Genomic DNA, 14,220 nt, shown 5'->3' with positions numbered 1-14,220 from the left:
GAGAGAGAGAGAGAGAGAGAGAGAGAGAGAGAGAGAGAGAGAGAGAGAGAGAGAAAAAAACTTGTCATCCGGTTATGGTCTGTGAGCAAAAAAAATTGCAACTGCAATGGTTTGCGCCATAGAGCAAATGCACCCCTGCATGCATTGAAGTGCGGTTAGAAGACAACTTTACTGCAACATTTACAACAACGACTAAATGACAACGACTGCGCGGCTGCTGCAATGGACTGTTCGATAAAGGTACGTTCACGGGACGCGTTAACGGGGCCGCCCCGGTGGCCCCGACTGGCGGACACCCACCCCGGAGCCGGCTGAGTTCCCCACTCTTTCCTTCTGGTACAAAAGTTCCTCTTCCTTCCCGTTCGTGGTTGTATGTCGGCTGTATAATAACACAACTAACCACTGCGGCGTTACTCACGAGCAGAACCGGCGGCCGGCTGCGCGTCAAAAAGAGGATTTCCACCCGACTTTTGTTCTTTTTGCGCTCTTCTTCTTGTGATTGCGTGTTTAATGGCAGCGGCGGCGCGCACTAACCCACGGAGCCGCAGCGCAACAGTGACAAGATGGAACTGTTAGCTTTTAAAGAAGGTAACGGGGGTGCTGGGTTCTGTTGGTGCCCAAAGGCAGGTGTCCCTGAAGGCACCATGGATCCACTTGGAGACAGCGAGAGCCCCTTCCGAAAGGAGCCGACTCCATCAGATGGTATTTCACATTTCACTTTATTACAGCAACTGTTCTTCGTCTCCGGACGGTCAGTCATCTTTCATTTGACTTTGTGTATATGGAAAATACAGAATCAAAGGCCTTCGGGACTTCAAATCGAAAAGTACCTTTTTATGAAGTTAGCAATAAAAACCGATTATTACGCAACGAGAGAAAAAGACAAACGTTTTTATTCGATGATGCAGATCACAAATATAGAAATGCATGTTGTTGTTTTTAACGAATGCGTGTCTTTACACCATTGGCCTGCAGTCTTTTATTTCTATTTATTCATTTTCGTGCAACCCTCTGAATAAGCTTCTCTAACTTCGGCGCAATATAATTGCCGTCATTAATTTAATAATGTATTTGCTATGAACGATTTATTATAACGAATGACGGGATATTTCAACCAAAATTAATTTCTCAAGCCTAATTTAAATGCTAGAAACATGTATTAGAATAAAACATGGCCTCGGTGGATTGAGGAACTAATAATTCTACTAATGTCTGTCTTATTTAATTTCTAAAGAGATATTTGGGATAGGTTACATGCTCTATTGGTGCATTTTGGACCGTTCCGTTATTATAGTTCGAGTTACATTATTCATTCGTTATTAAAAGGAACATTAAGACATTAAAGGGCCAGTGCAAAAATGAGTACACACAAAACCCCAAATAGATTTTAGCCCGTTAAAAAGTGTGTTGTGTTTTATATTTTGTGTTTACATTCTGGCACATATACCTGAATTATTCCTTGATCAAAAGACAAACAAAAAAACACGCATTTCTTTAGATTCTGTGTCGCAGCAGTTTGTTCGTTTGAGGTTATTTTAAGTATAATTTATAGCTGCAAACGGGAGCACTTGTCAGGTGTCGTTATCTGAACTCAGCAGGCTTCCGGTCTCAAACCTCAGACTTTCCGCACTCAATTTCCGCTCATGGAAGAAGAAGAAAAAATGTCGAAAGGGCAACAAAGGCTCTCCAGCAAGAAACGGAGTGGACAGACTGAGGTGTTGCTCTGGCCGCAACCCCCCCCCCCCCCCCCCCGGAGGCCCCTGCTCCGTGTCCGCGGCCCCTCGGAGGCCCCTACTCCGTGTCCGCGGTCTCCCCCCCCCCCCCCCCCCCCCCCGGAGCCCCTACTCCGTGTCCGCGGTCCCCCCCCCCCCCCCCCGGAGGCCCCTACTCCGTGTCCGCGGTCCCCCCCCCCCCCCCCCCCCCTAACCGCAGCAGAAAGCGCAGCTGGCTTAACTTTGACTTCTGCTTTCTGCCACCGGCCTCAGACATGGCGAACAGAGGGCTGTGCACAGGACACAGAGCAACACGTTGGGCAACGTGTTGCTCTGTGTCCTGTTGTTGTGTCGGCTGCAGCTTGTTTAGAGTTCAGAGGTTTCATTTCATCAGAGTTTAGACCCCCTTAAACACAGGGGAGAAGGCAGGCCCACACATTATTAGCTTTTTATGAGGTAATGCTAGTTTTAATAGTTAAAATCTATCTGAGATGTCACATCAAATGATCATCATCATCATCATCATCAGCAACTGTTTGATGAAGGATCAAAAGAGCATGAGTGAGGCTTAAGGCTGCTCTGAACTTCACTGCAGGGTAAAGTCACCAAATCAGCTTCTTTAACACGAATCATTTGTGTTTCCAAAGCAGACTTTAAATAATCTATAAATCATGTAATCAGTGGCTGCATGAAAGTTGATGTTAACTACATCCTGTGTTGCACTTCCAACCCTTTTGGCTTGCAGACCCTTAAATCAAAGCAACGCCCGAGTTATATTTTAATACGTTTTTACAGCACTAGAGGTGTAAAGTTACCAATTAATTCGCAAGGAGAAAAAGAAAAGATTAGAAATAAAATAAAAGTATTCTATGTTCCCTCAAATTGATCCTGCCACCTGTTGGGAACATCTGGTTTTAGGTTAGCGCAGATTGACAGAAAATTGATAATCGATTAGTTGTTTGTCAACAATCAAACGCTTCTGAAATCAAAGGCTTGCTTGTCAGAACTGAATAAATGTGTAACTGTTTTTTTTACTTTCGGACGTTCACTTCCGTTTTTTATGTTCTAAAAAAATAATCAGCAGCTTCACCCACATGTTAATGTGCTGAAACACATCGAACAGGAAGTCAGGGTGGCTCGCGGTCAGGCCACATTTTGGTAAATGTGTACCAGTGTGCAGAGAAAGAGACAGAGAGAGAGAGAGAAAGAGAGCGAGAGAGGGAGAGAAAGGGAGAGGGAGAGAGGGAGAGAGAAAGAGAGAGAGAGAAAGAGAGAGAGAAAGAGAGGGAGAGAGAGAGAAAGGGAGAGGGAGAGAGGGAGAGAGAAAGAGAGAGAGAGAAAGAGAGAGAGAAAGAGAGGGAGAGAGAGAGGAAAGAGAGAGAGGGGGAGAAAGGGAGAGGGAGAGAGGGAGAGAGAAAGAGAGAGAGGGGGGAGAAAGGGAGAGGGAGAGAGAGAGAAAGAAAGAGAGCGAGAGAGAGAGAGCAAGAGAGAGAGAGCTGGGGGAAGATAAAGAAAGAGTGAGTGTGTGTTTGCGGTTGTGAAAGCTTGAGCTCGTCACTGAATGTGATGAGCGACTGTGAGTCGGATAACATCAACAGTTTGAGTGCTGAGCACCGAACAACTTCAACCACGACAACATGGAGTCACCAGCCGTCTGTTTCACTTCTGCACGGCCTAAGGGCCTCTGAAGGCAGCCGGTGTGTGTGTGTGTGTGTGTGTGTGTGTGTGTGTGTGTGTGTGTGTGTGTGTGTGTGTGTGAGAGGGGGGTAGAGACAACATGACAGAAAAGGAAGCTGAGCAGGACAATATGAAGTCCTAGAAACACTTCGGTCACATGTTTTTTAGCATGGGAAATTAGAAAAAGGATTCCTACAGAATTCAACATGTTTTAATTTACACACCACAGTCTGGAAGTACTACTGCAATATGTTAAAATAAACGTTGTGAGTATTTTGTGGCTCCAGAGGAAGCTGCATGCAATATGATAACACATAAAATGCCTTAAGTGACGTCACTTGAGTCCGCGTCGGTTTGGGAGAAGACAGATATGAATACTAAACTAATCTGGAGGCGTGGAACTATAGATGTGAGTTCACCATCCTCTGGGCCAACTGCTGCAAGCATAACGCACAGGGACCGGACTGTCTGTCTTCACGGTGCATTCTGGGTAATGTAGTCTTTAACAAGGAAGAAAAATTTACGGAATATTAAAAAAAGAGTTTCTTTTCTTAACGGCCCATCGTGAGTTTAACCAGTTCATGAGTACAATGGTAAATCTTTTGATGTTGTTTTGTGGGGTTTTTAACTTAACCTTTGGCTTAAAAAGAAAAAAGGGTGTATCCATTACACATCAGCAAATGCTCCATGAAGCAACGTAGGCAGGTTGCTGAAATCCTACACACTGCTGACTTCTCTATCAGTCTGTCTGCAGCCTGGAGGAAATGCCACACATTAAGATGTGGTTTACAATGCTCGGGCAACAATTGAGCTAAAAAAAACACAAACAAAAAGAAAGACACAATGCGAAGGCGGCACTTCAATCAAGGCTGTCGTCTTCTTGCTGTCCAATGAACCCGACCCCCTCTTCTCCCCTGACCACATGCCTTTAGGGTTGTTTTCCAGCTTTAAAATGACCCACATTTTTACATTGTGTCCCCCCCCCCCTCTCCCCCCGCCTCGTCCTCCACTTCCTCTCCCTTGGCCTGTGCCAAAAGGTTCCTCTGCACATGGCGGCCAGGTTTCCTGTAGGCCGCTGACAGAGCCCGGCACTGACGTACAAGGCCCAAAGACAATGCTCAACTCCTCTAAACAAACACGCACTTGCACCCACTTCGGCTGCCGTGGTCGCATCACATGCACTCATGTTAACGTGAGAAGCAGACGAACAACAGGTCCAGGGTCTGCCCTCACGAGCGCGTGGGATGGCCATCTTGGGGTGGTTTTGAAGCCTCGTCGTAGGTGCTGAACACAGGAAGACAGACTTAAATCTCAAGAAGACTCCACCTTTAGCTCCCCCCCCCCCCCCGTAACACCAATCCTAACGACAAAATAAAACTGTGGTAAGGTTACTGATGCTCTTTGAGATTAGACGGCCTCCTCACTGCCTGAACAGTTTACGTGTGAGAGTATTGTTCTGAGTGGTTTGATAATCACTTTAACCACAGGGCAATTTCACGGAATCTCATTTTAGGGTTTTGAAAAGAAATCATGTCCTCAGAAGATTGCCAAAACCTTTACAAAATAAACGTTTGAGTGGAGAAAAGTGAACGACTCTACTCTTCTAGTACCTCTGAGCAAGTCATCGGTTCAATTCCAGCAAATCTTAAAGTAGCTCAACATATGTATACAACTCCATGAATGAGACCGTATCCAGCAGAGGGTGTAATTCACTCTACAAATGCATATGATATAAAGTCTGTCAATTAGTTTAATGCATTCCTAATATCTCACTCAAAGTATTAAAGGCCCTTATTATCTATTGCTGGTAAATTCTTCTGTAATTTACAACTGCTTTTTATTTTTTAACTGTTTTGGTGACATTGTAAGCAGATTTGATTTCTTGTAATTTCTGTAGAATTCTCTGCAAAACCATGGTTTCTAAATTTAGGTTCCAACCAAAGAAAAAAAAATAAAAATAAACAAGTACAAAGAAATTCTGAGGATGTTTTCTTTAAAAAAAGGGAATGTGGTTGTATCCACACTGTAAAAGGAGTTTCTAATGTAAAACATCAGATAAAAGTCTACTATTACTAATGAGGGGCGTACTCGTGCTCACTGAGGCGTCAAAGGAACCGAGTCCGTCTGTGGAAAAAGACCACAGGCTGTGAGCCGGCACGTTTAAAGGCACTGACCTCTGTGGCTCTGTTGGACAGGAAGCGCTGACCGTGGTGAGCGAGGACCAGCCCATATTCGAGCCGCCCTACACCGCAGTGCACATGAAGGCCGAGATGACCTCGCCCGGCGGGTTCAGCCACGCCTCCAAGCAGAGTCCCGAGCCCACCGAGCCGGAGTGGGCGGGGTCAGCGGCACAAAAACCCGGGGAAAAGAGCGAACACGTCAATGGAACCAGGTGAGTCAGGACCGGCCGAGGCCGCAGGGGAGCCCGGGTTCCCGGATGACCCGACTGTAGATTCACGTTTTGGGGGTTTTCCAGACCCTAAAAATGTTTCTTTATTGTTCATTTCCTTTCTTGCTCATGACCATCCATCATAAGTGGAAATGTTTGAATTCCAAATGTGATAATTATGGTGTTCTAACTTTAAGTGAAGGGATTACACAACATGACTGGTGGAAAGTTACCAGGTACCTTTACTCATTCTAAAACTACTTGTACTTTGAGTATTTCCATTTTCATTTCAGAGAGAAATACTTTGCTTTTAACTCCAGTACATTTGTGTGACAGTTATAGTTACTAGTTTGTTTTCAGAGCACGTTTTTACATTAAAAATAAAACCCATACGATTTATCAATACAAAGATTGTTTAAGATTAAACCAGCGGTTCCCAACTGGTTTGACTTATGACCCCTAACAATAAACCAGGTTCTACTTGGGGGCCCTTTTCATGTTTCAGGATGTTTATGAATTGTTTGAAGTTCAAAATGTTTTACAAAGAAAACAAACACGATTACATAAAAGTCCAAAGAATTAGTGAAAAATGGGGGATTTTGACTTAGTTTTGTCTTCTTAATCATGTTACGAGCTCTCAGATTTATCTGGTGAGCCATACGAGGGGAACGCTGGACCTACCTACCAAACTTTATATATTAATTATTTAAGTAGATCAAACTAGCTCCACCACTTAAAATGCTACATTTTATATTTTGTACTTTTTTGTAAGAAAAGGATCTGATGTATAAAAATGAAACACTCAGTGATCTCAGGTGGAATAAACTATAAGACAGATGATGTTGTATGTGTACATATTGTAAAGGCCTCCAAGTTGTAATTTTGGGCTCTACTTTAAAAGGCCTTTTCACTGGAATGTTTTTGGCACTCATCTCTGATTAGCAGCCACATTAGACGTTTAATTTAATTTGAATTGATAGTCCGTTCTTAGACTGGAGAGGGTTGAATTGTACCACACTAATGATGGAACACTGTCCTCCAGCCGTGAATCCCCCGTGGACTGCAGCGTCACCAAGCGCTCCAGACACATGAGCAATGGACGGTGGCCGATGCCGTACCAGTCCTCGTACCCGAGCCTCGCATCAGCCCCCAGCTGGCCGCCCCACCCACCAGCGTCACAGAGGAGAAGAGAGGGTCCATCGTGCCGGCAGGTGAGCTGGGTCACTTAACCACCCCCCCCCCCCCGTTTCCTGAGGGGCTGGCCCACACTCGGCCTGTGCAGTATGAGATAGATGAATCAGAGACAAGCATTCCACACACTACCATCACGACCCTCCGGCGCCACAATAAACATAGCAGGTTTCCGTTTGTCTGCTTGTGCATGACAACAGGTTTAAAAATGAAAGCTATTTAAAAAGAGAGAGAGAGAGCCAAGCCAGAATAAATTGTGTGATAAGCAGGTGAGGACATTAAAAATCATCCTGCAGCTACATCTGAAATCACATCATTGATTTGTCTCATGCATAAGATATTTATTGTGTTAAAGGATCAAACTGACAATACTCAATTTCTTGTATCTTACCAAAAAAATGTATTCTACGAGCAAGATGTACTGTGTATATATTTTAAATTTTAATCAAACATCTGATATTCCTCCTTGCCACAGGCCTCCATTGTTCCAAACACATCAATACTACAGTGCTCAGCTGTTTTAGGAAGTTATTGAGACTTTTAAAAACATGAAACTATATAGAAGAAGAATACAACATTCTTAGTCGACTGACACCTATCACTATGACTGTGTTCACCAGGGACGTGTTCTTAAGTTCTCAATTCAGCCGGAGAAAAGAAAGAAATGGACGGAAGAATTCTTAGTCATCGAAGACCAAAACAGGCGATAAGTCGACTAATTGACTCCGAATAAGAAGAATAAACTTTATCTATAAAGCCCTTATCAACTAAATAACACGAGTCAGATGAAATCACAGAAGTGGGTGTGATGAAGGTTTCAAGGTTACATTTAAAAGGAAGCTTATAAACTATTTACAGATCTGGGAGAAGTGTAATGGGAAATGAACTGAGGCCTTTTCATAGGGGTTTGTTGACCATATTAAAAGTATAGAATAACTTCTGCCTCATCTTTGGCCAAAACACTCATATAAATACGTCTTTGTGACTTCAGGGCTGTTATTCCATCAACGCGTGTCACAGGTGGGCAGAGGCTTTCCCTCTTCACAGTGAAGTGTCACTGTCCATCGGAGCTCAACCTGTGATGTCATCCTCACGATGCATCACTGGGTCCAACCATCTGAAAACCAACCGGGTTGTCCTCCTCTGAGGAGCATCACCAACATCACGTTTCAGTGAGCCGGTCTCTCTCTGGAGGGATCCCTCAAGACCATGTCACCGGCCCGAGTTCTTCTGCTTCATAATACCCGGATGTTGCGTCACACGTGTTACAGCAAGGCCCATCAGGACGTGAGGGTGGAAATGAGCTTACCTCCCTGAATCAGACAAGGCGTTGACATTTATTACAACAAGGGCTGGGCAATATGGAGGAAATGAAATAGAAAGATATATATGTTATAGGCTATAATGACAAAGTAAGTAGAGGTACACAAAAAGACCATCTAGTCAGTTCAGAAGATGAAATCACTTTGCTATAATGCAGCCTTTAAAAGCAGGAAAAAGACAACACTATTACAATATTAAGACGATATCTAGTCTCAACAGCATGACAGACATCTATACATAGCCCTAATTTAAACCTACAATGTAGAGATCAAGAAGAGCATTTATATAACTGGCAATAGGATATTTCCCCAACGTTCAGCCAATTCCTGCGAGTTGCCTTAATATATCAATGAATGCAATACAAATAGAATGCATGATTATTATTAATATAGAGTGGATGCTGTCGGAGGAGCTGTGAGGATGTAACACTTCATGGGCTTAGCTTGGCCTCGCCAGTCTTCTGTCATTCAACACGACCTCATGGGCCGTGGGAAATATCGAGGTAATAAAAAACAAATCTATTAAAGACCCCAACCAAGAATTACATGATTATAATTATTATTATTTTGCTTTTAATTGCAGTTGCTTGAAATTCTTAGTTTAATATTACGTTAATTGTAGAACAATAAACGTAATATGTAGTACAGTATGATTGCCCAGTAGTTTGACTAAACCACAGCTGGTCTCTGGTGTTAAACACTTTGGTTGCGTTTGCCCGACGGCTCTACAGATTATGTCTGAGCGACGCTCCTCTCCTCTCTAACCCTAACCCTAGATCATAATATACACCAGCCAGCTGTCATGCAACAGAAAGCAGCACGGAAGCTCAGGCCTCAGATTTGGTATTAAAGACTCCACCATACACGTGTTCAGATATAAAACATGATCTGCTCTGAATAAGAATGAGTATTAATAAATAATTTATAGCTTTAAATGACATGTACTCCCTTTTTCTTGTTGTGTACACTTTAAGCTGGAGGCCTTAAAAAGAAACATTGCCCAGATAAACGATTTGTGAGGTCACAAAATGTCTTAAACTGAGATTTAACGTTCTGGAGTCAAACTCGCATACATCACTCTGCACAGTGACAGTAAAGAAACATGAGCATTTATTTGCACTGGAAATCCATTATGTAAATGATACAAGTTTCTCCAAATTAATTAATGATCATGTCGGTACATTTAAAGCCAAGATAATGCTCCCGACCAAGTGAGACACTGTTCTAAACACATCAGGGTATCGGAGTCTTTTTTCTGATCCTTGTTGTGCCTCTGACTCCAGATCCAGAGGTTTGGACACAGGACCACGTGAGGCAGTGGCTGGACTGGGCCATCAAGGAGTACGTCCTGGAGGAAGTGGACGTCATGCTCTTCCAAGCGCTGGACGGCAAGGCCCTCTGCAAGATGACCAAGGACGACATGATGCGCCTCACGTCGGCCTACAACGCAGACATCCTGCTGTCGCACCTCAGTTACCTCCGGCAGAGTAAGAGACGTTTCTCTCTTCAGCCGATAACATTGATCGGTTCTCCTCGCCCGACTGGTCAACAATGTAAAAAGGTCTTCATTGTTCTGGAGGCCACACATTTATTTACCTGCACATCTTTACGACCATAAATATGTGTAGCGCTGAAATGATTAGACAAGAAAAGTCAAAGGCCATAACATTGATTTAAAAAATGGTTCCGGCTTCTCAAACCTGAGGATTTATTGTTCATGTTGCTTTGGTCTCAATTTTCTGAAATGCTATACACTCGATGATTAATCTAGTACTCAGGAAAATAAAGTAATAATATAAAAATATTTGATCCTTTATTTAAAATGAAAGTCAACAGAATAAGAGCAGCAGGACAGGACCCCCCCCTCATTCAGTGTTGTGACCACTGCTCCTCTTTTGCTAACGCAGGTTTCCTGTAGCCTCTATACAATAAGTCATCATGATACTTGTCGCATTACATAATGTCACTTTTACAAATGCAGCTGAAGACGACCGGCACCATGTTCTAGTCGGGTCGCGAGGTAACATTACGACTCTGTGGCGGCCGACGGGCCAGCAGCATCCGGCCGTCCATTCTTTAGGACAGCATACCATTCATTATAATCTGAGCGTCACCTTTTGTGTTCTGCTTCAGGTAGCCCTACGTTCTCGTACTCCACAACCTCCACCAACACCACACCGCCACCGCCGCCACCACAGCCCAGGCTGCAGGTGAAAGCAGGTAAGATCATCGGCCATTTAAAATTGTATTATTTCTTTTCAAACAAGATTTACATTTCAATGTTAATCATTTTTTTAGGTTTCTTCGTAGTACATCATATAGTATATGAAGTTAAACATGAATTACATGCACTGGACTACAACCTGTAAATGTATATAAAGATGGTAAAATACGCTTACACGTTGATTAATCCTTAATTAATTAATTAATTAATCAGTGTACCAGCACTTTTGCTGATGATACTTCTGTACTTTTAAGCATGAAGCTTGAATGAGAGACTTTTACTTGGAGTATTTTTAAATTGTCGCATTTGGACTTTTACTTAAGTAAATAATCAGAGTATTTTCCCCACGATGCATATAAACTGCTTCATTAAAAAGTCACATTGCATTCCATTATGACTTAGACGGTTTTTATAAATCTCATCGCCACCACCCTTTAGTCCAACAGTCAGTATCTGTGTGAGTGTTTCTGGGTGTGATTCACAGCTCAGAATTCAGGGTCACATTTTCAAGCCAAACACAAAATAAGAGCAAACTACTTGAATGATTTAGGGATATAAAAATAGTGTGTTGAGTTTCAGAACCGCGTTACATAGTTTCAAGAGTGAAAAAGGCTCTTTGGCCCAACACTGGCCTCAGTTGACAAAACACTGATGAGTTCAAAACTCAACAGGCAGTTTCAGACAGGAAACAGCTGCACCGGCGCAGGAAACGGGGGGTATGGGTCCTGCTCCTGGGACACAATTCACAATCTTGTGGCAACAGGGGTGGCCCGGACAAAAGAAACGTTTTGGGTCATCAAATTCATTCAGACCTCCAAACTCTTAGCTTCTTGGTCTCCATTTACTGACTTCCTTCCTACGATAGCCGAACCATCCTCCTGTCCACTTCAAAGCCTTTGGTACCAGTCCAGTCTCACCCTGGTCGTGTTTCTTTGTGTGTGCAGAGAGCGGTTTTGAGGAGATCAGCTGCAGGAACAGCTGGGCGGCCAACACCATGAGTGCAGTGCCAAAAGGTATGACAACAAAAACTAGGATGATTTCAAATGATCAGGGTCAACTTTTCTTGCATGAAGCACCAAATGGTTTTACATAGAAATTGTAAAATATAAACCAAACTATTGCACACGAGTCATTTTATTTTTGGTTTGTAGGTCCCTCCATGGAGCACCAACACAGCTCCAGAGTCACAGAGCCTGCTCCAAGAAATGTCCAAGGTATAAAGGCCTTGACGGCAATATTGTCGTCACACATGGACCTTCGAAGCGGCCAATTCATTGTGCTGGAAAGGAGCTTCATGAGAAATGATCCCAATGTTATTATTACGGAGATTCAAGTAAACGAGACTCGAGTGTAAAGCCAGCTGCTCTGAGGCTATTTAATCAGATGTATTTAACTCGTACACCAAATGACGATAAGATGTCATTTCATGACAAACACATCTTTGAGGGTCATAATTGATATTTCCGAGCACAACAGCACAACAAATCCAGGCTGTGATTTAAATATTTCGCTCCATAAAAACGAGCGCTTACTTCAATAACTTCACAACCGGACCAGAAGTGGGACGCATGCGATGTCGAGCAACATGGAAAGATGTTCCATCTAATCTTGAAGGAACTTGATATGAAGTGTAGTAGGGAGAGTTGAGACTATTAAAAAAGGTTAAAAAGGGTGAATCACGTAAAAAAATACGTCAAAATAATGATGCCTTTTTGTCTTTGCAGACCCGTATCAGACATTAGGGCCCATAAGCAGTCGACTTGCCAACCCAGGTAAGAATCTAACCACCTCAAGATGAAACCAACAAGGATCACACAAATGAGGCCTTTACACTGTCTGCTTTGGCAACACGAGAGAAATACAAGCAAGGGCCGGCACACATGCACTTCATATCCAAAATGGAGTACATCATGCAACACCTGTTGTGTCAGCAGAATTGCATCACAAAATCTGGCTTCCCTCATCAAAATGACTGTTTGCCCTGCTGTTTCCTCACAGAAGGCCAAGCCCTCAGCACATCCAAGAACCGAACAGCCAAACAAAGTCCATACAAGCTCCCTGACCCCAGCGCTCACAGGCCTGTGGGTAGGTTTCTGCCCCGATGTCTGTCACTTCCTCCAAGCCACACAGTGAAAAGGTCACATTTGGTCGTAATATTACTAGGACAGACAACCGAAGTCCTCAGAACTTTGGGAAAAGACAAACCGAGGTGCTGTCCAAGGTCCTGGAATAACTGGATCACTTGGAGCTGAATATTTGCGTTTTGGTGTCTTTTATTCAAAACTATATAGCTAACTTTAAAAAGGTTGACTGGTGCTCATGGCTTGGGATCAACACAGGATTAAATCATCCAAACTGTTCCAATATTTATTTAAAGAATCGGGATGCTCGGAAACATTTCTCACAGCGACTAATCGCGTACATTTCCGTCTTGCTTTGTGTGACCAACCGATGAAGTCAGCCACAGATTCCTCAACTCTTCCTTTTCCCATTTCCCCTCCCAGGTTCGGGGCAGATCCAGCTGTGGCAGTTCCTGCTGGAGCTGCTGTCTGACAGCAACAACGCCGGCATCATCACCTGGGAGGGCACCAACGGCGAGTTCAAGATGACCGACCCGGACGAGGTGGCCAAGCGCTGGGGCGAGCGCAAGAGCAAGCCCAACATGAACTACGACAAGCTGAGCCGCGCTCTGCGCTACTACTACGACAAGAACATCATGACGAAGGTGCACGGGAAGCGCTACGCCTACAAGTTTGACTTCCAAGGCATCTCGCAGGCCCACCAGAATCACTCGGCGGAAGGGGGGATTGTTAAGTACCAGACTGAGATGTCCTACGTCCAGCCCTACCACAGCCACCAGCCCAAAATGAACTTCATGGGCGGCCATCCTGCCCCTATGCCCGTCTCCCCCGGCAACTTCTTCAGCCCTCCGTCCACGTACTGGAACTCACCCAACAGCCCCATATACCCTGGGTCAGCCATGACCAGGCATCCCACCACCCACTCCCACCTGAGCTCGTACTACTGAGGACGATGCATTTCACACCTGAGCGGGATAACGTGAGAGGAACCCAAACGTCCTGAAGACACATTCACTCCATTCAGGATGCACCCGAGCTGAACCCTTGTCTGAAATGAAGGAGGTATGACGCTAGGGGTCGGATTGTATAAGGGCGCTGTTTTTGTTTTAGTCTCAGTCCTTCATGAAAAATGGATAACACGCGAGGGTTAATTAACTGAGGAATGCAAGGGATTGGCATTGTACGCCTCCCAAGATTTTTATAAATATACTGATTAACGGTTATTCAGATGTTATGAAACCAAGTTTTTTTGTAAGTACCTTGTTTGATTTGTACCCGTTGTAAAATCATTGCCTTTACTGTGAGAGTAGCTAACGGTTTAGAAACTGTTCTGCAGATATCACATTCAATGACCTGACATTTGTAAAAGATAAATTGTATAGAATGATGGTTATGTAGCAATATAACATTTACTCACAATGTAAAGCTAATAAACAATGCTTGTATCTGAAAATTGGCTCCTGAGAGTTTCATCATTTACAGATTAAGTATAAACGGTTGGCTTTACCTGACAAAATTACGTAAATATGCATTTTGTTCAAAGAATACAGATTTTGGAAAACTTGCTTTTTGGAGTCTTTGCCAAGAGCTTGAAGATTAACACCACGGTCCTATTCATCTGTTG

The 14,220-nt window shown here is 43.7% G+C and overlaps 1 protein-coding gene across 1 annotated transcript; it reads left to right on the top strand.

Moving 5' to 3' along the window:
• Window positions 1–27: 27 nt before the first annotated feature.
• Window positions 28–14,049, top strand: fli1rs (Fli-1 proto-oncogene, ETS transcription factor-related sequence). The gene is given in 11 exon segments (XM_034528600.1): window positions 28–240; window positions 5,585–5,781; window positions 6,821–6,906; window positions 6,909–6,989; window positions 9,575–9,778; window positions 10,425–10,511; window positions 11,460–11,528; window positions 11,667–11,729; window positions 12,240–12,287; window positions 12,514–12,600; window positions 13,020–14,049. Coding segments are annotated over 11 exon segments (1,464 nt in total). The 5' UTR covers window positions 28–222; the 3' UTR covers window positions 13,544–14,049.
• The last annotated feature ends 171 nt before the right edge of the window (window positions 14,050–14,220 follow it).

This window comes from Cyclopterus lumpus, chromosome 25 (genome assembly GCF_009769545.1).
Source record: "Cyclopterus lumpus isolate fCycLum1 chromosome 25, fCycLum1.pri, whole genome shotgun sequence".
NCBI classification, from domain to species: Eukaryota; Metazoa; Chordata; class Actinopteri; order Perciformes; family Cyclopteridae; genus Cyclopterus; species Cyclopterus lumpus.
Note: the sequence above shows the minus strand (reverse complement) of the source record. Positions and strands in the feature narration are given on the sequence as shown.